We start from the raw sequence: 25,058 nt of genomic DNA on the forward strand, positions 1-25,058 counted from the left end.
AAATCAGCTGATTTTTTGTTTTAGTTTTAATATTTGAGTAGAAATTAAAGTAAGGGATTCTTAATTTAACAAAGAATTAAAATCTAAATATTATTTATGCAATTGCCTCCGAAAAAATAAGAAAAATTATTAAGTGCGGCATTCGAATTCATCCGGAGATCAATTTGGATGCGTCACATCACCCAAATCTGATGTATCCGATCATCTGGATGAAATGAAGTGGCGCGTTCGAATTGGCCTCCACATATTTGAAGTCCACACGTAATTATCTCTCAAAAAATAAGGCCAGTAAGGCAGTAACCCTAGCCTAATTCCAAGAAACCAATAAGAGGCGTTACTCTCCGCCGCGCCTGATTTGTTTCTGTTCGAGCAAAACAGAGCGGACAAGGCGGCGGGACAAGGAACGATGGTTTCGCTTAAGCTCCAGAAGCGGCTCGCGGCGAGCGTGCTTAGCTGCGGCAAGGGAAAGGTCTGGCTAGATCCCAATGAGGTCAGCGAGATATCCATGGCCAACTCTCGTAAGTTCCACGCCACTTTCTGCGCAGATTTCTTCCGAGATGTAGATTTTGCTTGCCCTAAAATTTTATCAATGGAGCGAAAGATCGAGTTCTAAGAGTTTGGCCTTCTCGAAAGCGTTCAATTGTTGGATATTTGATATTTCCATCATCAATGCTTCGTCGCAATTTAAATATTTTCCGAGCTCTGGGAATTCCATGTGGAAAATTACTAATTTTTCCTTTTTTTTTTTCTGTATAGCATAAACCTGCTAGGAGACATGCCTGTTTGTTTTAGATATGATAATTCCATTAGGGCTCTGTGCAAGCATACATATTGGTTCCCACCATGCATTCAGCCAATAAGATTGGATGAATTTTACTCTTTGCATCGTAAAATAATTAACCTTTTGTGCCTAATTGGATGGTGGGCTAACATCTTTACTTGTTTGGAAGATTCTTCTTTGTATTTTCCAAAACTAGAACCTTTTTAGTAGGGTTTCTTATCTCTAGTTTTCTTAAATTGCAGGGCAAAACATTAGAAAGTTGGTTAAAGATGGTTTTATCATAAAAAAACCCATGAAGATTCACTCTCGATCCCGTGCACGGCGCATGGCAGAAGCCAAGAGGAAGGGGCGTCACTCCGGATATGGTATATCATAGCACATTTCCTCGGAGCATGGAGCATGTGATGTGAGAACTTGTTAGTTATTGAAAGTTAAAATTTTTTAGGTAAGCGCAAGGGTACTCGGGAAGCTAGGCTTCCTACGAAGGTTTTGTGGATGAGGAGGATGAGGGTTTTGAGGCGTTTGCTTAGAAAGTATCGCGAGGCCAAGAAAATTGACAAACACATGTACCATGATATGTACATGAAGGTAAAAGGTAATGTCTTTAAGAACAAGAGAGTCTTGATGGAGAGTATTCACAAGTCTAAGGCTGAAAAGGCAAGAGAAAAGACCTTGTCTGACCAATTTGAGGCCAAGAGGGCAAAGAGCAAAGCAAGTAGGGAGAGGAAGATTGCCAGAAGAGAAGAACGGCTTGCTCAGGTGACACAATGGTGTATTATAGTACTCTAATTTAAGCATTGCCAATTTATTGTTTATCAAATTTGTTGAACTTTGTGCTAAATTTTTTTTTGTTCCTATTACATAATTGGTTTAGCAGTTTGCTTTCGACTAATTTTATTGTTTCTATAGAAGCAATATTACTTGTTGTTGTGGCAGTTACCTTGTATGCATGATTTTTAACTTTATATTTGTATATTTCTTCTATCAACTAGTTTGAGTTCAAGATGAGTGCCTGTTACATTATGCTTGAAATTTCTTTGCCATTAATTATATTGGTAATTTGACTTGCTTTTGAGTATTATAATGTGATTTTAACTCTTTAATAAGTTTGGCTTGTGTTTGGGCTTTGTTATATTTTTAAAATCATTCCATTGTATTCAGATTTATGCAACATGAGGATTGAAATTGTTATATATCATACCATTCCAACCTAGTTGCTCATTAGGTCTGGAATCAATGTGTTGGAGGAACTAGGATGGAAAAATTGAGAAATTATGATTTTAGAGGGATGTTGGGAGTAGATTCTGCTTCAAATAAGATGGTGAAAAATATATACGAGTAATTTAGGTTTTTCCAATGAAGGGTAGAAGATGTACAAAATAAGGTGGGTTGCTGCAATTAATATCAAAGAATTATGAAGGAAAAATGAGGGCAAAGTTCATGTGGATAGATATTGCGCAAAAAAATTTAATCAAAATGGGTTTGAAACCCTATGCAACACTCTCCAGAAAGGAATAAAGAATCAGAATTCATAAATCCAACCTTAAAAAGTTGGAAGGAGGTTGATGATGATGTTTTGTTCAGATTTTGATTTTAATACTTTAGTTTGTTTGTTATTAAGGTTGACTTGGGTAGAGGGCAAGCTCAGAGTATTAGTTAAGTTGTCTCCATTATAATATAAGGCTATTGGGTAAGGCAACATACATCTACCATTATCCATGCTTCACATTAACGGGAGGTTTATTTTTATTATGCCTTATTAAGGTTGATATGTAATGCATGAATAAATTGCTTTGGGCATTTAAGTGTGGATGCATGCAACGAGTGGTATTATTTTCTTGGAAATGGAAACTTGAATACTTGCAGTAGTTAGTTTTATCATTAGTCAGTGGTATTTGAAGTTATATGGATTTTGGATTTATGTAGCTGCTGGCTTTATCCCTCTAGAATTCTTTTGAATCCCTATGCTGTTTTCTGTGAATGGGTTTTTGCTTATTGTGGCTTGGTTTTTGTGATTCTCTTGAAGGATATTCCCATGTATATAGTGTGGATATGGATGTATCTAAATATGTGCCAATCTTATTAATTAGCTTAGGTTATGAGAGTCTGTAAATAGTTGATTTAAGGCATGTTATTCAAAATGTTCGACTTAAATAAAACTTTTCTTTCTAGTTTTAATCTTGTGGGCATAAATTAGATGTTTGATTCGTTCGAGTGTAGTATAAGCTTGAATATTTTATTTTGGAGGAAGTCATCTCCCTGTATTGGTGTGAGAATTGTTTTTTCTTGCTTTAGTGTTTTTTCATTCATTGTTCTATTGCACTACATTATTAGTTGTCCACATGCTTAGTGCTCTTGATTTTAATCCCAAAGTTACATTTTAAAAATTTGATATGGCAAAATTAAATTTAATTTGCGCATTGATTTTATTTGTTTCGCTCTTCTTATTGAAATTCTTGTATTATTTTGATTATTTCATTATCATTTAGCTTAAACTCTAAAATTGTTTGTTTACATTTAAAGAAAGGTGTTGATTTAACTGGTAATTGGAAGTCTACAATTCTTAATCTTGAGTCATCCTACATAAATATGGAAATGCTTCAAATTTTTCATGTTTAATAGCATTTATATCATAGCAAGGCAAGTTTTCATGCTTCATTCAGGAAGTTGTTTTTAGGGTTCAAGTGTTATCTTTTTTACATTCCCATTTATTTATCTTCAACAATCAAATCAAACAACACTCTCTTAAAAAAGAGTCTAATGCATTGGTTTTGTGCTTGACTATAATCTCTTGATTTTTTCATCTCTGTTTTGTGTCATTTCTACTTTGTTTTCCATTAACTTTGTCATATATTTTAAATTCAAATCTAATTGGATTTTGTTATCCGCAAGTGCTATCGTGCATTGATTGTACGTAGTCCTTATCAGAATAATTATTTGACAAAATGTCCTTATCCTAAAGGATTCTTTTTCCTTGTCATTTCTACTTTGTAGGCCTAGAAAATCTTATAGTAACTTATTGATGACGGCTTTTAGGACTTCCCTAGGTATAAGCTCCCTTGATCATAGAAAATCCTACAATCATGAATGCCTTAAATGACTAAAATTGAGGAGTCTTTATAGATTTTAAGAAGGGCATTATTATACTTATCTCCTCTCCATGGTAGCCGATCATCCCAACAATCTTGCCAATCTCAGCTACATACCCGCAACATGTTCTCAAGCATCTATATAGTCCTCTCCTTCACAGTTGAGCATAGCAAGCTACCCTCTCCTTGAATAAGGGCGAGCTACTTCTTATTTTAGATAAGATATATTATTAAACTAAAATCAAGAAAGAAAACAAGACTTTGAATTGGAATCTGAAATAGCAGACGATCTGCAAAGAATTCAATTGGAAGTATTATGCCTAAAAGGACAGGATGAGACTTTCTTTTTATTCTTTAGTTCATACCAGTTAAAGGTTAAGATCCCAACCCAAGATGAATTGGAGCCGATCTTCTCCAACTCCGAACGAATGCTTAGTTAGCTAGGAGCAGGAATTGGCTTGGGAAGACAAAGAGTATGTATTCTTACAAAAATTCTACGTATTACTGTACCAAAACAAAACTACATAACCGAGTTGTCAACTCCACCAAACGAAGAAAGAACTTAGAGTATCCCAATATAGAGAGAGACATGTAGTACGACTAGTAAAACACCTATTCTATTGCATATGCCTAAGATCTCTTTCTTACCTCAGTTGCACACCAATACCAATAAGGTGAGATAAAGGTGTTGATCTTGATTTTGTCAAAACTCTTGGTCAAAGAGTTTGACTTGGTCAATTTGACCAAGCTAAGACTCAAGACCTATCCCAATCAATTTCTTGGGTCAAACTGAGTCTGTTGAGCCCAGTCCCAGGTCCTGGGTCAACCAGGGTTGACCCAAATTGACCCAAATGTCTTTTAATTGATTTCAATCCAATTTCATGGCTTCCTAGCTCAATCCACCCATATCTTGGACCTATTTGACTAGGTCAAACCAAGTCTTAAATATGTCAAAGTGACATATATATGTCATTTAATACCCGTTTAATGCAATTAAAGCCTCTTTAATGCTTGGAAATTCAAAACCACGGCTAGGAGGATTTGTTTTCTGTTGCGGGCTAGAAAATACGCGGCGATAGAGATTTAATTCTGCGTCTTAATGTTGTACGGATAACTAGCTCACACATAGAGAACACAAGATTTTTTACGTGGAAAACCCTTAAAAAGGGGAAAAACCACGGGGCATAGCCCAGTTGAAATAAATCCAATAGACGTTGAGTCAGTTACAAAGAACTGAATCCCCTCTAAGGGCGATCAGATTTACAATCAGTAACTATTTGATAGGAATCAGGTGTTAGGCTTGATGTCACTTTGAAGTTCGGGTGTTGATAATCCGGCCTTGAGCAGGACGTCGGGCCTTCAGCAGGACGACGAACCTTGAGCAGAACGTCTGGTCTTTAACAGGACTTCGGGTCTGAATGTCGGGCCTTAAGGCGGTGGTCCGGCGAGGTTCCGGCGGTGGTCCGGCGGTGCTTCTGCGGTGGTCCGGTGGTGGTCCGGTGGTGGTCCGGCGGCTGTCGAGGAGGAGCTTTTTCCTTCTCTTCTCTTCTTCTCTTTCTTGCTTGGATCCCCTCTCATGAGAAATGAGGGCTCTATTTATAGATTTTCTGGATTGGCATGGCTCGTAAATAGGCGTGAGATCAGGGGCGAATAGGGAGTGGTTGAATGGACGGCCGATATTGAATCCTACGATCAAGCACCGTTCGTTGGTCATTTGAGGGCCTTAGTGATGTCGGAATTCAGTGATTTTGGGCTCGTTGGATTCGTCTCATCGAGCCGTTCGATTCGAGTATATGCTCGTTAAAATCGGAGTCCGTTTGGTAACTCAAATTGTGGTTTGAACCTTCCAACAGTGCTTCGGGTCTATGATTTGGACCCATTCGGGCTAGGATTGGGTCGAACTTGGTGTCGTTGGGTTCGTATTTCCGAGACGCTCAGTTTGACTATAAGTTTGCTGAAATTGGAATTGAGATGGTATCTGAATTAATTTTAGAAGTTTCCAACCCAATTTTGCATCAAGATTCGTGCCCGATCAAGATAATTTTTTGATGATGTATCAGTTGCCCCCTATTTTCGGACGCCGAAACTCCAAAAGTCCGAAAGTACTTGTTCTGAAATTTTATACCGACCGAAACGCAAAAAATTGCGTTAAAAAATTAATAACTTACTCGAACTTGATCATAGAGGCCATGTTGAGCTCTGAAAGTATCGAAATTGAGTCAGGAACGTCGAAAAACGTGTACGGGACCCCAAAAACGTCGGGCAGCCCGCGCCGCTTGGAGCTGCCGCTCCGTAAGGCGGTGGGAGGTGAGGTTGTTTGGCCACCGCCTAAAGTGGTGCCCACACCAATTAAAAATTAATTTTTTTTTTGTTTTTTGGCCCAAAAAATTCCCAAAAAATTCTGAAAAATTCCGAAAAATTCAAAATATTAAAAACTCTAAAAACTTTTCTCTCTCCCAAAAAAGTATCAATAGGCCCTTAAAACCTTTAGAAAATTATCCCTCTTCTCTCTTCTTCTCTTCTTCTCCCTCTGTCTTACAATTGAGGTGTTTCCTTGATCTTCCAAGGCCCCTCTCTCTGCAAGGAAGTCCGGAGATTTCCCCTTCTCTCTTTTCTCCCTCTGTCCTTACAATTGAGGTGTTTCCTTGGTCTTCCAAGGCCCCTCTCTCTGCAAGGAAGTCCGGAGATTCTCCTTTCTCTCCTCCAAAACCATTTAGGAGAAATGTCAGGTGATCGCCTCCCATCGAGAGATCCTGCGATACGGGGAGACCCCGTCGCATCGTATGATGGCGAGCAGAGGCCAAATAAGGAAGCGAGGGTGGATGAGAGAGCGTCGACTGTTACAAATGATTTCTTATTTCTCTTTCGCAAGAATTATCATTTTCCGAATGATGTGAAGACGATGATGCCCAAGAGGTCCGATCAGGCTAGTCATCCTCCTCCTGGGTATCTGACTGTTTCTGAGACCCACTTGCGGGCCGGGTTACGCTTTCCACCTTCTGCCGAGTTGATTGAAATTTTACAACGATGTGGGGTGAATATGTTCCAGTTTTCATTCAGAGCGATGTCGGTGGCTGTGGGATTGATCGCTCTCTTCAGGGATCGAGGAGCTACTTTGACACCATAGCACCTTTCACGGATGTGTCGATTTACCAGCGACACACATGGGCGTGTAACCTTTAGATCCAAATGGTTGGATGTGCGTACCCTTGATCCTTCAAAAAACTGGCTCAGTGCTTTCTTTTTTGTGAAGAATGATTGGGGCTTGATAGAGAAGTGGGGAAAGATGAAGGATCTGCCTCCCCCTTTGCATGTTGGGGAAGAAGACATAATGAGAATTTTGAAAGTTTCTGATCTTAATCATCTTCTATTTGAGGTTCGTCACATGAGTAGATACACCGAGGAAGAGTTCTTGTTCAAGGTTGGGCTGTCGTTCCATGCTGGAAGGTCTGATACGAGGATGTTGAAGCCGACATCCAGGGTTCCTGAGCCTCCTGCCCCTACTTCAAAAGCGGCTCCCAAACGACTGGCAAGAGGCGAAGATCCTCATATTTCGAAAAAGAAGAGGGTGGAAAGGATTGCAACAAATACTGACAAAACTCTACCTGACTCTTCCCCAGCCAAGTTGCGTATCCCTGAGGATGTTTTGAGCCACCAGTGTATTGTACACAATAAAACTAGCAATTTGGTGAGTAGCATGTCTCAATGTTTTTATCTCCTTTTCTTTTGGGGTGACTTCTAATAAACTTTTCTTTTTTATTTCAACTGTCACGCCTTGGGATCGATATTAATGACTGGAACAGTGAATTTGTTAAGATCAAGTATCTTCAGGGAGAGTTCAAGCGAAAGTATGATCAGAAGGTCAAGGAGATAAATGTGCTTGAAGAAGAGTTGAGTGAGTGCAGGACTGAGTTGGCCAATACAATGCACTCCGTATCTCTCCAAAATCGGCAGACATATTGGCATCAAATAGATCTGGAGGAGGCTCAAGCGACAATCACCAGACTTTTAAAGGATCAGAAGGCTTCTGAAGAGAAGATAACATCACTTGAGGCAAAGGATAAGAAGTCCCAGGTTCTTATAGCTGAGAAGGAGGCCGCTTTGTCTAGCTTAGAACCTTCAAGAGTTATTGAAGATTTCAAGAAGTCCATAGCTTTCAAGACTATCATTCAGGATCACGTTGAGGAGGATCGAGATCATATCTATGATATAGAAGTGAAGGGTTTGGAGCAGCAGTGTACTGAAGATGGATTCATTCGAGACTTCTTTAAGGGGGTTCGCCTGATTCAGCAAAAGACCGGAGTTCAAGTCGAAGGGGTGACCCCTAGCCAGGCTTCAGATGACTTTCCTTCATGTTCTGATGGTGATGAGGTAGAGAGTGAGATTCGCAAGGTCCTGGATCTTCGGAAGGTCCTGAGATTGTAGATCCACATCAAGATCTAGGACCTTCCGAAGATCACTCTCTACCTCATCACCATCAGAATCTGAAGGAAAGTCATTTGAAGCTTGGCTAGGGGTCACCCCTTCGACTTGAACTCCGATCTTTCGCTGCATCAGGCGAACCCCCTTAAAGAAGCCTCGAATGAATCCATCTTTAATACACTGTTGCTCCAAACCCTTCACTTATATTTTATAGATATGATCTCGAGCCTCCTCAACGTGATTCTGAATGATAGTCTTGAAAGCTATGGACTTCTTGAAATCTTCAATAACTCTTGAAGGTTCTAAACTAGACAAAGCGGCCTCCTTCTCAGCTATAAGAACCTGGGACTTCTTATCCTTTGCCTCAAGTGATGCTATCTTCTCTTCAGAAGCCTTCTGATCCTTTAAAAGCCTGGTGATTGTCGCTTGAGCTTCCTCCAGATTTATTTGATGTCGATCTGCCTGCTGATTTTGGAGAGATACGGAGTGCATTGTATTGGCCAACTCAGTACTGCACTCACTCAGCTCTTCTTCAAGCACCTTTATCTCCTTGACCTTCTGATCATACTTTCGCTTGAACTCTCCCTGAAGATACTTGATCTTAACAAATTTACTATTCCAGTCATTAATCTCGATCCCAAGGCGTGACATCTGAAATAAAAAAGAAAAGTTTATTAGAAGTCACCCCAAAAGAAAAGGAGATAAAAGCATTGAGACATGTTACTCACAAAATTGCTAGTTTTATTGTGTCAAATACACTGGTGGCTCAAAACATCCTCAGGGATACGCAATTTGGCTGGGGAAGAGTCAGGTAGAGCTTTGTCAATATTTGTTGCAGTCCTTTCCACCCTCTTCTTTTTCGAAACATGAGGATCTTCGCCTCTTGCCGGTCGTTTGGGAGCCGCTTTTGAAGTAGGGGCACGAGGCTCAGGAACCCTGGATGTCGGCTTCAACATCCTCGTATCAGACCTTCCAGCATGGAACGACAGCCCAACATTGAACAAGAACTCTTCCTCGGTGTATCTACTCATGTGACGAATCTCAAATAGAAGATGATCAAGATCAGAAACTTTCAAAATCCTCATTATGTCTTCTTCCCCAACATGCAGAGGGGGAGGCAGATCCTTCATCTTTCCCCACTTCTCTATCAAGCTCCAATCATTCTTCACAAAAAAGAAAGCACTGAACCGGTTCTTTGATGGATCACGGGTACGCACATCCAACCATTTGGATCTAAAGGTTACACGCCCATGTGTGTCGCTGGTAAATCGATCCATCCGTGAAAGGTGCTCTGGTGTCAAAGTAGCTCCTCGATCCATGAAGAGAGCGATTAATCCCACAGCCACCGACATCGCTCTGAATGAAAATTGGAACATATTCACCCCACATCGTTGTAAAATTTCAATCAACTCGGCAGGAGGTGGAAAGAGTAATCCGGCCCGCAAGTGGGTCTTAGAAACGGTCAAATACCCAGGAGGAGGATGACTAGCCTGATCGGACCTCTTAGGCACCATCGTCTTCACATCATTCGGAGAATGATAATTCTTGCGAAAGAGAAACAAGAAATCATTTGTAACAGTCGACGCTGTCTCATTCACCCTCGCTTCCTTATTTGGCGTCTGCTCGCTGTCATACGGTGCGATGGGGTCTCCCCAGATCGCAGAATCTCTCGGTGGGAGGCGATCACCTGACATTTCTCCTAAATGGTTTTGGAGGAGAGAAAGAAGAATCTTCGGACTTCCTTGCAGAGAGAGGGGCCTTGGAAGACCAAGGAAACACCTTAATCGTAAGGACAGAGGGAGAAGAAAGAGAAGGGAAAATCTCTGGACTTTCTTGCAGAGAGAGGGGCCTTGGAAGATCAATGAAACACCTCAATTGTAAGGACAGAGGGAGAAGAAAAGAAGAAGAGAGAAGAGGGATAATTTTTCTAAAGGCTTTAAGGGCCTATTTATACTTTTTTTGGAAAGAGAAAATAAAGTTTCTAATTGTCTGAATTTTTCTCAAATTTTTCAGATTTTTTTGGAATTTTTTGGGATTTTTTAGTAAAATTTTGAATAGGGTGGGGCCCACTTGAGGCGGTGGGCTGAACCGCCTCATTCCCACCACCATATGGAGCGGTGCCTCCATGCGGCCGGCCTGTTCGGCCGGTCCGGCAGCTCAGCCCATTTCGGGCCCAATTTTCGTCCCGAAAAGTCCAAATTCGACGTTTTAGGGTCCCCGGACACATTTTTCGACATTCCAGACTCAATTTCGATACTTTCGGAGCTCAGCGGAGCCTCTACCATCAAGTTTGAGCAAACGCTTAATTTTTGAAACACAATCTTTGGCGTTTCGGCCAATGCAAATTGTCGACACATATATTTTCGGACTCCTGGAACTTCGACGTCCGAAAATAGAGGGGCAACTGATACGTCATCATGCAATTATCTTGATCGGGCACGAATCTCGACGCAAAACACAAATCAGAAACTTCAAAAATTGAATTCAGGAGCACGTGAACTCCGATTTCAGCGAGCTTATAGTCAAACTGAGCGTCTCGGAAATACGAACCCAACGACACCAAGTTCGACCCAATCTGAGCCCAAATGGGTCCAAATCATAGACCCGAAGCGCTGTTGGAATTTTCAAACCACAATTTGAGTTACTAAACGGACTCCGATTTTGACGAGCTTATACTCAAATCGAACGGCTCGACGAGACGAATCCAACGAGCCCAAGATCACTGAATTCCGACATCATTAAGGCCCTCAAATGACCAACGAACACTGCACGATCGTAGGATTCAATATCGGCCGTCCATTCAACCACTCCCTATTCGCCCCTGATCTCACACCTATTTACGGGCCATGCCACTCCAGAAAATCTATAAATAGAGCCCTCATTTCTCATGAGAGGGGATCCAAGCTAGAAAGAGAAGAAGAGAAGAGAAGGAAGAAGCTTCTCCTTGACAGCCGCCGGACCACCGCAGGAGCACCGCCGGACCACCGCCGGAGTTTCATCGCACCACCGCCTTAAGGCCCGACATTCAGACCCGACGTCCTATTGAAGGCTCGACATCCTGCTCAAGGCCCGACGTCCTGTTGAAGGCCCAACGTTCTGCTCAAGGCCGATTATCAACACCCGAACTTCCAAGTGACACCGGATCTAAAACCTGACTCCAATCGAGCAGTTACCAGTTGTAATTTGATCACCCTTGGCGGTGATTCAGTCCTTTGTAACCGACTCAAATTCTAGTGGAATTATTTTTCAACTGGGAATTTACCACCGCAGGAGCACCGCCGGAGCACCGCAGGAACCTCGCCGGACCACCGCCGGAGTTTCATCGCACCACTGCCTTAAGGCCCGACATTCAGACCTGACGTCCTATTAAAGACCCGACGCCCTGCTCAAGGCCCGATGTCCTGTTGAAGGCCCAACGTTCTGCTCAAGAAAGAGCACCGCTCGTGGGGTTCAAACGCAAAGGGTACGGTCGCACTATCCCGTATGACAAAACAATCGTAGGCCTTTACACTCGACACAAACATGCCAATTTAAAGAGACAAATTGGATAGTGCATACGACTGACCATTGAGGATAGCAGCTCTCAATGGCGCACCCCAATGGTCAGTCGTATGCACGATCCAATCTGTCTCTTCTAATTGGCCTGTTCGTGTCGAGTATAAATGCCTACGATTGTTTTGTCATACGGGATAGTGCGGCTGTACCCTTTACATTCGAACCCCACCATCGGTGCTCTTTCGAAGATCCACAGGTTTCTGGCTACCACGGTGGAAGTACCTTCCCTGAACGGAAATGAACTTCCTGTATTGAGTCATCCTCAACAGGAGATTCCTTTGGTTCAGTGGTGGTGGCTTGTGTTGGCTCTAAGGAAAGTGCCTGGAGTGGGTTCTCGGATTCATCTTCTGAATCCATGTAACAACCACCCTTTAGAATCACAAAAACTGGTTCTTCATCAGACTCAAAGTCATCACCAAAATCATTAACATGTAAAATAGAAGAAGAGCGAGTGCTAGAAAAAATTGAAGTAAAAGTAAAAGTAAAAGGTACAGAAGACCAAAAGTAGTCAGAATCTCCTTCTTCTATTATTTCATCATCAATAGGAGGGAGAACAAAGTCCTTCAGCGTAAGTGCTGTAAGGAACACTGTCTTCCCTTCTGAGGTTACAACAAACTTCTGTCTTTCATACATTAGTAAAAGTAAAAAAAGCAGAAGAAGAAATGTGCTCATCTAGCACTACAACAGAAGAAGAAGAATGGGAATGTGCTGGCGTAGTAACTGAAGTGACAACTGTCGACTTGGCCTGGGGTGGCCTCCTCTCAACAGCCTCTGAACTCTGAACTGCACGATCGATCATCTTCTTGGTCTTCTTAGAGAGTGCTGACTGTCACTCTCCTTCAGAACTGCGGGATGATCTGCCACTACTGCCCTGACTGTAGCTTTGACTGTCACTATGGCTGGAACTGTAACTGGGATTGGAGATCATCTGAACTGTCTGAGTAGCCTTTCCCAAAGGCTTCACCAAATCACTGTCCTGACGGTGTATCTGTCCGGTGGCCATTAGCCTCTCAATTCTATCCTTGAAAGCATAGCAGTCTTCCAAAACATGCCCAATGTGTCTGTGGTTAGGGCAATAGAGTGGGTGGTCTGTCTGTCCCTCCTCCATTCAATTGTTATTTAGGAATGTAAGGATGTTCTTTTTAGTAAGGAACTTAAAAATTTTTCTGACATTTTCTCTTTTGAATGAATGTTCCTTACTAAGCTTCTCCTGTAGGTACTGCTGACTCTCTAGAGTCCTACGAGAGGGTCTAGACTGTGCTGCTGACTGACCAGAAGGGTGTGATTGCTGCTGCTGTGCTGCTGAACTGTCTAAGGGCTTCTTGCCCTTATCTGATGGTCCATAAGTACTGTGTACATCCCCTCTCCTAGGCAGAGGTGCCCCTGAAGACTACTGCCACTGAGATCTGCGTGAAGGCTGACTCTCAACGTTAGGAGGGACTGCATCGGGTATGCTGCCCTGTAAGTTAGTGACCTTAGTCAATAACTTCTGAAAGGTTCAAATGGTGAAACCCTTCAGATATGGAGCGATGAGACCATATATATTCTTTAATAAAATCTCAACTTCGTGCTGCTCCTGTAACTGTGAATCACACTGCAAACTGAGGTTCCTTCATCTGACTATGTAATTGGGGAGGGTCTCTCTATGACGCTGTCTAGTGACTACTAATTCCCCTACAGTGACCCGGTGCTCTGCACTGACAAATCTCTGTATGAACAGCTGCTCTAACTCTGCAAAAGTTCGGACTGAGTCATTGAGGAGCTCGACGTACCAAGCAAACGCCACCCCTATCAAGCTGCTGACAAACAATCTCAACATCAAAGGATCATTCCCTCCTATATTGCAACATATGGCCCGATACTGAGCCACATGCTGCCTCGGGTTCCCAAGCCCGTCAAAAATTCTAAACCTAGGAGGGATGAAACCAGGGGGATAGGGCTCATGCTCGTACTCTGCTAGGTAAGGACGCCCTCTTCTAACTGCCTCTCTAGCACTTCTGGAGGAAATCGCCTACTCTACCTTCCGAGCTATCAAATCCTGGATCTGACCTGCTGACAACTGAGCTGGCTGACTCTGGACTGGAGTAGTGTAAGGAGGCACTGTGGGTGGTGCTGGAACTGCTTTCTGGACCCTATCCACTCTTACGGGGTTTAGTGCAACAGGTGGTACTACTGACTGGTCTTTGGAAGTACTGGTAGTGGTTACATCCGTCATATTGTGCATCGCCCCCAACGCTGTCAACTATGCAGTCATAGTTGCCATGGCTCTTGCCATCTCTGCCATCTGTGCCTGAAGGTTTAGAACTGTAGCATATATATCCACTGACCTGGGAGATCCACCCACCTCGGGTTCTCCCTGCTCATCCTGGTCCTCGGGCTCTCTCTGCTCATCTGAGTGATCTCGATGGGTGATCATATAGACCCGGTGCACTGGTACATCCTCCTCTGACTCATCTCCTAGTGTATCATCATCCTCTAAGAAACATCGCCGAAGTGCCTCCATGTAGGGACTCATAGGAGAGGTGATCATATGAGTGCTAGGAGCTGGCTCTATCTCATGCCGCTCTGGTGATCCGTCGGAAGTAGGTACTAAATTATCATCACTAGCCATCGGGACTGCCTCGGACCCGGAAGTAGCTACAACATCCATCTGATCAACTGTGTCCACTGGCTGCTCAGTCTCTGCCAACAGTGCTGTTTCATCTGGCTGAACTGGATCGACAGGGGTGACCGTCTGTCGAAGTCTCCAAACCCACCTCCTACGGTGGGGCTCCGTACTGATAACCGGCTGTTGAGGGGCTACCACTACTGATCTGATCTGGGGTCGAGCAGGCTTCCGTTGCTGTCTCTGTCCTCGGCGACGTGGGCGTCGTCCTACAACAGAAGTAACTACTGGCGGTCTAACCACTGAAACTATCTATGTCGACTGCTGAGGTGTCTGTCCTCTCTGTCAACTGTACAGCCGCCTCGCAGTCTGTCTCCTCAACTGCAAAGTAGCCTGAGAGATCTGTCGGAGTAACCTCTCCACTGACACAATGGGGATGAGGAGGACGTTGCTCGCATTGCGGTGGCTCCTCCTCATGTCACTACTACTTTACCCTGGGCTAGGATCCCAAGGACGCTGATGTTCGAGCCCTCACTCAGAGGATTCGAAACATCGTCCGCCTAGCTCGTGGCAGAGGGCCTGTTAGTCGGGAGAGGTTACTCCGACAGATCTCTCAGGCTACTTTTCAGTTAAGGAGACAGATTGCGATGCGGCTGTACAGTTGGCAGAGAGGACATACACCTCAGCAGTCGACAGAGACAGTTCCAGTGGTTAGACCGCCGGCAGTTACTCCTACTGTAGGACGACGCCCACGTCGCCGAGGACAGAGACAACAACGGGAGCCTGCTCGACCCCAGATCAGATTAGCAGTGGTAGCCCCTCAGCAGCCGGTTACCAGTACGGAGCCCCACCACAGGAGGTGGGTTTGGAGACGTCGAAAGATGGGCATCCTTGTCGACCCAGTTCAGCCAGATGAGACAGCACCGTTGGCAGAGACTGAGCAGCTAGTGGACACAATTGATCAGATGGATGTTGTAGCTCCTTCCGGGTCCGAAGTGGTCCCGATGTCTTGTGATGATGATTTAGTACTTACTCCCGACGGATCACCAGAGCGGGATGACATAGAGCCCGCTCCTAGCACTCATAGGATCACCTCTCCTATGAGTCCCTACAAAGAGGCACTTCGGCGATCTTTCTTAGAGGATGACGATACACTAGGAGATGAGTCAGAGGAGGATGTACCAGTGCACCGGGTCTGTGTGATCACCCGTCGAGGCCACTCGGATGAGCAGAGAGAGCCCGAGGACCAGGATGAGCAGGGATAACCCGAGGTGGGTGGATCTCCCAGGTTAGTGAATACAGATGTTACAGTTATGAACCTTCAGACACATATGACAGAGATGGCCAAAGCCATGTCAGCTATGACTGCACAGTTGACAGCATTGGGGGCGATGCCCAAGATGACGGGTGTAGCCATTACCAGTACTTTCAGAGACCAGTCAGTATTACCACCTGTTGCACTAGACCCCATAGGAATGGACAGGGTTCAGAGAGCAGTCCCAGTACCACCCACAGTGCCTCCTTACACTACTCCAGTCCAGAGTCAGTCAGCTCAGTTGTCAGTAGGTCAGATCCAGAATTTGATAGCTCGGAAGGTAGAGCAGGTGATTTTCTCCAGAAAGGCTGGAGAGGCAGTTTGCAGAGGGTGTTCTTACCCAGTTGAGTACGAGCAGGAGCCCTACCCCCCTGGTTTCATCCCTCCTAGGTTTAGAGTTTTTGACAGGCTTGGGAACCTGAGGTAGCATGTGACTCAGTACCGGGCCATATGTTGCAACATAGGAGGGAATGATCCTTTAATGTTGAGATTGTTTGTCAGCAGCTTGGTGGGAGTGGCGTTTGCTTGGTATGCCGACCTCCCCAATGACTCAGTCCGGACTTTTGCAGAGTTAGAGCAGCTGTTCATACATAAATTTGTCAGTGCAAAGCACCGGGTCATTGTAGGGGAGTTAGTAGTCACTAGACTGCATCATAAAGAGACCCTCCAGGATTACATAGTCAGATGGAGGAACCTCAGTTTGCAGTGTGATCCACAGTTACAAGAGCAGCATAAAGTTGAGATTTTACTAAAAAAACATAGATGGTCCCATCGCTCCATATCTGAAAGGTTTCACCATTCGAACCTTTTAGAAGTTATTGACCAAAGTCACTAGCTTACAGGACAGCATACCCGATGTAGTCCCTTCTAAGGTTGAGAGTCAGCCCTCACGCAGACGTCAGCGGCAGGAGTCTTCGGGGGCACCTCCGCCTAAGAGAGGGGAGGTACACAGTACTTATGGACCATCAGATAAGGGCAAGAAACTTTAGGCAGTTCAGCAGCACAGCAGCAACAGTCACACCCTTCTGGTCAGTCAGCAGCACAGTTTAGACCCTCCCGTAGGACTCCAGAGAGTCAACAGTACCTACAGGAGAAGCTTAATAAGGAATATCCATTCAAAAGGGAAAGTGTCAGAAAAATTTTTAAGTTCCTTACTAAGAAGAACATCCTTACATTCCCAAATAGCAATAGAGTGGAGGATGAGGGATAGACAGACCACCCACTCTATTGCCCTAACCACAGACACATAGGGCATGTTTTGGAAGACTACTATGTTTTCAAAGATAGAGTTGAGAGGCTGATGGCCACCGGACAGATACACCTTCAGGACAGTGATTTGGTGAAGCCTTTGGGAAAGTCTACTCAGACAGTTTAGATGATCTCCAAATCCCAGTCACAGTTCTAGCCACAGTGACAGTCAAAGCTACAGTCAGGGCAGTAGTGGCAGGTCATCCCGCAGTTCTGAGGGAGAGTGACAGTTAGCACTCTCTAAGAAGATCAGGAAGATGATCGATTGTGCAGTTCAGAGTTCAGAGGCAGTTGAGAGGAGGCCACTTCAGGCCAAGTCGACAGTTGTCACTTCAGTTACTACGCCAGCACTTCCCCATTCTTCTTCTTCTTCTGTTGTAGTGCTAGATGAGCACATTTCTTCTTCTGCTTTTTTTTTTACTTTTACTTGTACTAGAAAAATGTATGAAAGACAGAAGTTTGTTGTAACCTCAGAAGGGAAGACAATGTTCCTTACTACACCTACGCTGAAGGACTTTATTCTCACTCCTATTGATGATGAAATAATAGAAGAAGGAGATTCTGGCTACTTTTGGTTTTCTGTACCTTTTACTTTTACTTCTACTTCAGTTTTTTCTAGCACTCGCTCTTCTTCTATTTTACATGTTAATGATTTTGGTGATGACTTTGAGTCTGATGAAGAACCAGTTTTTGTGATTCTAAAGGGTGGTTGTTACATGGATTCAAAAGATGAATCCGAGAACCCACTCCAAGCACTTTCCTTAGAGCCAACACAAGCCACCACCACTGAACCAAAGGAATCTCCTGTTGAGGATGACACAATACAAGAAGTTCATTTGCGTTCAGGGAAGGTCCTTCCACCGTGGTCGCCAGAAACCTGTGGACCTCCGAAAGAGCACCGCTCGTGGGGTTTGAACGCTAAGGGTACGACCGCACTATCCCGTAGGACAAAACAATCGTAGGCATTTACGCTCGATATGAACAGTCCAATTGGAAGAGAAAGATTGGATCGTGCATACGACTAACTATAGGGGTGCGCCGGCGAGAGCCGCTATTCTCAATGGTCAGTCGTTTGCATGATCCGATATGTCTCTTCCAATTGGCATTTTCGTGTCGAGTGTAAAGACCTATGATTGTTTTGTCCTACGGGATAGTGTGACTGTACCCTTTGCGTTCGAACCCCATGAGCGGTGCTCTTTCGGAGGTCCACAAAAGGACTCTAAAAGCTAAATGAAGACGTAACCCCTAACTAAGAAAACAAGGCAAATTTATCTTTCTCCAAATCAATAGCTGCACCAGTTATCAAGGACCACAAAAGTAAAGACTGAATAGCTTCTGACATTCTTTGTTTTTTTACTTACTAGCTCAGTTGCACCAAACATTAATGTTAACTAGAATTTCACTCAGGAAGAAAGGAAGGTAGTTCAAACAAGAAAGATTCAACATGAGGAATCAGAGTTGACCATGGGCAATCGCATGGATCTGAAATCAACATGTGTGGTCCACATTTGTTGAAACCTAAAGGGTCTTGGCTCCCTTTCTGTTGAGTCATGGAAGGATAACAACAACGAGGCATGATCTTCATTCAAGTGTTCGACTGAGGTGATGTAGTGTAGAGAAAATGAACTTGCCCGCAAGAATTAATTAGGCATCTATCCAACCTGGCTCGAATACAAGCTTGTTCCTCTTATTTATTACACCAAGTTCACTAACTACCATGGAAACTTGCATCTATAAGGTTAGCTAGAGATATGTCTTCATTGAAATTGTCCATGGAATGTATCAGAGGAGGGTAAAGGCGATAGTGAAATCACCCCTGATCATCCAGGGTGTTTGCCATATCTAATGCCATAGTCAACATGCATAAACAAAGGATAACACAATCTCTATCGTGCCATTTTCTTCCATGTTGAAGTTAATGGTTTGTTTATGTGAGTGCTAAAGGGTGAGCTGAGTTGGTGACTTCCAAATTACCAAAAGAAAGAGGTAGTCTCGATGAAACATATGATATCATTGTATATAAAGATTTGCAACAATAAGAAAGAATGCGCAACTGGCTATCTCAAAATTCTCTCAGAAAGGAGGAAGCTAGTAAGCGCCTCACGCCTTTGCTTTTCGGTGCTCCTCCACTGCAAATATCGTAAATTGTTCACGAATAGGATTCATGTCAAGCAAAGGGCTTGGCTGACCCAAGATCGGAGCCCTGATTCAAAAGAAAGTGGACCTCCTTGTAAAGAAATCACTACTTGTCCTTGCTGGTATATGTAAGCTCGGCTGGTGTGCTTTGGGGAAGGTCCGATGCTTTATCTCTTACGAGAAATAGGGAATTTTGGGACAAAATTCTTCTAAAAAAGTCCACTTACTGGTGATAAAGTACGTTCACTGATAGCACCTAAGATCACTTTCATGGCTACAAAGATCATATTAGCATCTTCTTTTTTTCTTTTATGGAAAGATACATAGCTAGAACTAAGCTTTATATGTCGTAGGTTTTAATAACTAGTATATTGGTTCCCAATCAGAATACCTTATCCTACCGGCATCTCCTTTGAAGAGACTCAATATCTTTAGCTGCCTTGGTCACCTGTGAAGTACGCTAGTCAACATATTCAAATCGCATATTATTCTATGCCAAAGGTTAACTAAAAACAAGGTTTCTTCTAAAACCGTGAACTTGAATGAGAAATTTATATTTCGTATAGTATAGAAAATAATAACGACAAAATCCTTCCTTTCTCTAAGCTTAGTAGATCATACATAGTGACATTTAGACTCAAAGAATTCTAAAGGGAAGGTATGAGGTACTCTATTAGATTAGAGTATGGCAACTTAAAGCCTCATAGCAAGCTCCCCTCTCCTTTCGATCGAGCATATCTCTAAGATAACCTCTTACGCAATTATACATAAAGTATGGAACTCGTGTCTATTACTCGTTTCATTATCCTTTATGCTCATTGATTCAGATTTCTTCTCATTGTTGCATTGTACCCTACGAATCTTTTTTTCTTTAGAAAAATTTTAGGGAAAGTACTGAAGCTGAACACTGTGGTCTTGCTCTAGACACAGCTGAACTATGTGTTGGGTGCCATCTATCTTATGATCTTATCTATCCTTTAGCATCTTGATACTGACTTAGATTTGATTGAATCAAGTCGACACTTTTAGCTTACAATCATGACTTCCCAATGAGCCTTGCCAAGAGGAGGTCTCATACTGGGTATGTCCTCACTCTCTTAGGGTGTGCCATCAATTTGAGAAGCATCTGTTGCCGGGTCGCCCAATTTATCATCGTAAGATGTCAGTCTTAGACCATTGGGGCCAAGGGCTTAGCCTAAAACCCAACTCTGGTTGTGCTATTCCTTCCCAAATTTCTTTCGTTTGGCACAAAAGGGTTGTAGGCGGAAGGCACCACATACTTTCCATTTGGAAGAGAACGGTTATTGATCAGTATATTATTCTATTCGGACGCTTCTTTCATTCAAGACTCCTTTCCCTATTTTTTTTTTACTTGCTTGCTATGGTAAATCAAAAAGCTAGCGTAGAGGACCCGTAGCACCGTTAGGCAAGGAAGTCAAGCATGGAGGTTGCTATTCTTAGAATAAGAAATAATAAATAATGAAAGTTTATTGAAACCTCGCTACAACGAAAACAGATTAATCGCTGATTCAATCCCTACACTCAAATTTACACTGATAAATGATAATAAAAAATATCCACCATAGCTGTCAACAACAAATAATACAAAACATGTCAAACAATGAACAAAATATGGCCAAACAATATATCCCTTAGGCTGACCAAACTAGCTTGCCAAGATCAGGGTTAACCCAAGCAGCCAGCAATGGTCTGCCATTGCCATCAACATTTTAATTTTGCAAACCAAATATAATATCTTGTAAATGGTGATGTTGCGATTCAAAAGGATGCGACACATCAAAATTGTAATAATTACATTAAAAGGAATAATTTTGAAAAGATTCATTGCTCAAATTTGATGATGCCAAAAAAACACAGTGACATCTCACTATTTTGTATGAAAATATTCATCTCTTTAAAAGCAATCATGCATCACAAACCATATCTTAAAAAAAGAAGCATAAAGAAGTAATGGTGCCAAAAAGTCAAAAAAACTATAAGATGAAATATAAATTACTAATTGTGTGCTAGTATGTTGGGACAATGTAGATTTGCTACTCTCAGGTCTGATGGTCATCGGATCAAGCATGGTGCTTGCCTGCGCATGAGAAAGAAGGACGACAAGAGTTGGGCCAATTCTCTTTAGTTCAATTCGTTGAACATTTTTTGAGCCTACTCATGCAATCTTAGAGTTAATAGATTGGTCTTAACAAGTCAAACCTCATGATGGTATTTTCAGAATGATCAAAATCTTAGAGTTTGAGCTCATATTGAGCTCTAACTCGACTTGCTATATAAAAATCAAGCTCTAGCTCGTCTAGAAAGCTCGAGCTCAGCTGTACCGAAAAGCTCAAACTCGATAAGCTCAACTCGTGAGCTCGTTAGCAAGCCGGCTCGGCTCACTTGCACCCCTAATCCAACATCACTAAGATTGCCCACAGGTGGGCAATAACCTATGCTACTATTATTTTTAAACTAAAACAACATACTTGAATTATAATTGGCATTGTACTTGTTATAACTCCAAAAAATGGCAACTATAATGACAAATCCTTTAGGATGGCATACATTTTTTTCAAAGAATTATTCAGATAAGGACTAGGTACAATCAATGCATGATCGCACTTGAGGTTGAGGATGACAAAATCCAATTAGGTTGAATTTAAAATATATGACAAAGTTAATATAAAACAAAGTAGAAACGACACAAAACAGAGATGAGGAAATCAAGAGAGTATAGTCAAGCACAAAACCAATGAATTGGATTCTTTTTAGAGAATATTGTTTGATTGTATTGTTGAGGATAAATAAATGGGTAGGTAAAAAGGATAACACTTGATAATAAACCCTAAAAACAACTTCTTAATTTGCATTCCTAGTGTTTTCCTACTTGGTTTAAGAATTTAGGTTGCATCAATTTGATATCAGATATTTACATTATATCAATTTGGTATTAGAGCCTTAGGTTGCAGTAATTTGGTATCAGGGCCTTAGGCTGCATCAATAACCCACTTATGCTATTATTTTCATTGTATTGATTTGTACCATAAACTCTCTTGCATTGCAATTGTTTCCTTCAGGGCTTTAGTGTCAGTCTTGCTTGCACTTTAATCTCAATTGCACAACAGTTATCTCCTTAAAAATTTACATTTGAACTCGTTTATTTATAATAGCCTCACTTACACTATATTTATTGTAACATTCAAAGATATGTCACAAATGCACTTTCATTGGAATCGTTTTCTTCTAGGGTTGCATTATAACTTTATTTGCGTCACAGATATTTCTTTTATGACATATGTTGCAAACTTATTTGTGCCATTGATTTTTCCTTAAATATTGACGTTGCATTGCAATTGTAATTGATATATCAAAACATGCATTATAGCCTTGGTTGCGACACAATCGTCTCCTTTGAGACTTGAGCCACAACCCAACTTACGCTGTGATCGTTGTTGTATTTCTGTGCTGCAAGTTTTTTCTGCTGTTGAATCTATAGTAGGTATAAAAGTACCCCTTTGAAAAACTCACAATGCAGATAATTTTCTTGTATTGTTTAATCATCTTTAGCTATTAATTCTATTAAGTTGTCTTTCTTATTTGTTTGAGAGGTTTGGAGTTTTTTTTTAGTTTTGATTGAGAGAGTGTACTTGAGTTTTTGGAAAGGCTGATGAGCATTTTGTATGTTAGTTGTTGCTTCTATGTCAAATCCAATATCTTCTTCCGTGGACGCAGTCAATATTTGCTGAATCATCTAAATCTTGAAGTCATCAAGGGCGGTGCTTGTTTTTTTTTTCTATCATTACTTTTGTTGTGTCATTAAATTTGCTCCCATTTTCATTAAAGTTAAAATCTACATATGATATTTATTGATTTAGAGAAAGCATATGATAAAGTTCTAAGAAAAGTACTATGGAGAGTTCTAGAAAAGAAAATGGTTAATAATGCTTATATTCAAGTAATTAAAGATATGCATGCAGGAGATGTTACTTGTGTTCAAACATAAAGTGGTTTAACCAAGTATTTTCCTATCTCAGTTGGATTACATCAAGGACCATCCTTAAGCCCATATCTTTTTGTTTTAGTCATGGATGTTCTTACTAGACATTTGCAAATGGTTGTACCTTGGTGTATGTTTTTTGTTGATAATATTCTTCTTGTTGATAAGACTAGAGGGGGAGTTGAAGGTAAACTTGAATTATGGAGGTTAACCTTATAGAGTCTAAAAACTTTCATTTGAGTAGATCTAAAAATGAATATATGGAGTGTAATTTTAGTAATAATAAATCTTATGGAGGGATTGTGACTTTGGGTGATCAAGTCATTAATAAAAGTATACATTTTCGATATCTTGGGTATATTGTTCAGAGTGATTGTGAAATAGATGAGGATATTATTAGTAGAATTCAAGTTGGATGGTTGAAGTGGAGGAATGCATTGGGCTTGCTGTGTGGTAGAAAAGGTCCCCTCAAACTTAAGAGAAAATTCTATAAGAAGGTGGTTAGGCCTGCAATGCTTTATGGTGCAATGTTAGCCATTAAAAGAGAAGCAGAATATTAAGTTAAGTGTTGCAGTGATGAGGATGCTCAGGTGGATGAGTGGCTTTATTCTTAGAGACAAGATAGGAAATGAGCATGTATGTGAAAAGGTTGGAGTAGCTCCAGTAGAAGATAAGATTAGGGAGAGTCGCCTATGGTTTGGTCATATAAAATAGTGGTCTTCCGATAACCCGGTTAGGAAAGTAGATGTATGAGGTAGACCTAAAAAGTCTTGGTTAGCAAATATTAAAAATGACACTTTTTAATTAGATTAAAATAGAATTTAACTCTTAACAAGACACAATGAAGAAAAATGATTCATGTAGCTGACCACACAGTGAAATAAAGGCTTGATGTTGTTGTTGTAGGTTACTTAAATGTGGCGCTCCTTGCCTCTTGTTTATGCGCCATGTAAACAATGTTTGCTAGAAAAATCTAGACGCCTTTGCACTGATGATTTCCTGGTGGCTGACTACTCACGCCCAACCCCCATGCCCTTATGTCAAAGCATTTAAATTTAATAGATTTATCTGTCTCACTCTGCGGCTTTTCCTCATTCTACATGTTGACAATTTGATATTCATAAGTAAAACTTGAGGCTTTGCATTCATCTTTTTCTCGTTTCATCGCTTCAATTAAAACAGGGCCCTGGAGAGAAAGTAAAAGCACCAGCTCCAGCTCCAGCACCATCGCAACCCGCCGAGTAAGTGTCCTTAATCCATTGCAATATTACTATCTTGAAATCATGTGAAAACATTCAAAAGCATCAAACACTGCATTTTCTGTGCAGGTCTGCTCCCAAAAAGACCAAGAAGTAAAGGTTAGTTATTCTCAAGCGATCATCTTTAAACCTGGAATTTGATATTTTAAATCTAGACTCTGAAACTTTGTGATCAGCTATGTCATGTTTTTGTCCAAACTTCTAAACGAAACATGAGAGAGCGTGTCTGCATATCTCTTTTACTGTCGAATTTGATGTTTTATTGGTTCCCGTATGTGTAAAACTTAATTCTTGTTCGTTTTTATTTGCTCTTCCTTAGATTGTTACTCTTTGTTGGCTGTCACAGTGATATTTGGCTTGTAGCCATGGGAGAAGATCAAGGCTTCATTTGGGATGATTTTTTTTTTTTAATTTTTCTTAAAGCAACTTTCTAGTTCAAAAATTTTAATTTTTGAAAATTATCTTGAAGCCAAATAACTACTGTTTATTTCTTAGAATGCTAGTGATGATCTTTAGCATTTATCTGGATAAATTTTTTTTTTTCTCAGATTATAATTATAATTTTTTTAAATTATTTTCTTGAAATTTATATACTGAAAAGTTATTTTTTACATTAACTTAAAAAAAAATATTTTATCTACAATACTT

The 25,058-nt window shown here is 41.5% G+C and overlaps 1 protein-coding gene across 1 annotated transcript; it reads left to right on the top strand.

Moving 5' to 3' along the window:
- The first annotated feature begins 298 nt into the window (after positions 1–298).
- On the top strand, positions 299–24,784 carry LOC110102513 (60S ribosomal protein L19-1). The gene is made up of 5 exons (XM_020830867.2): positions 299–518; positions 1,024–1,146; positions 1,227–1,540; positions 24,334–24,392; positions 24,480–24,784. The coding sequence occupies exons 1-5, from the start codon at positions 407–409 to the stop codon at positions 24,505–24,507; spliced, it is 636 nt and encodes a 211-aa protein (XP_020686526.1). The 5' UTR covers positions 299–406; the 3' UTR covers positions 24,508–24,784.
- Positions 24,785–25,058: the final 274 nt, after the last annotated feature.

The sequence above is a fragment of the Dendrobium catenatum genome, unplaced genomic scaffold, assembly GCF_001605985.2.
Source record: "Dendrobium catenatum unplaced genomic scaffold, ASM160598v2 fragScaff_scaffold_932, whole genome shotgun sequence".
Classification (NCBI taxonomy): Eukaryota; Viridiplantae; Streptophyta; class Magnoliopsida; order Asparagales; family Orchidaceae; genus Dendrobium; species Dendrobium catenatum.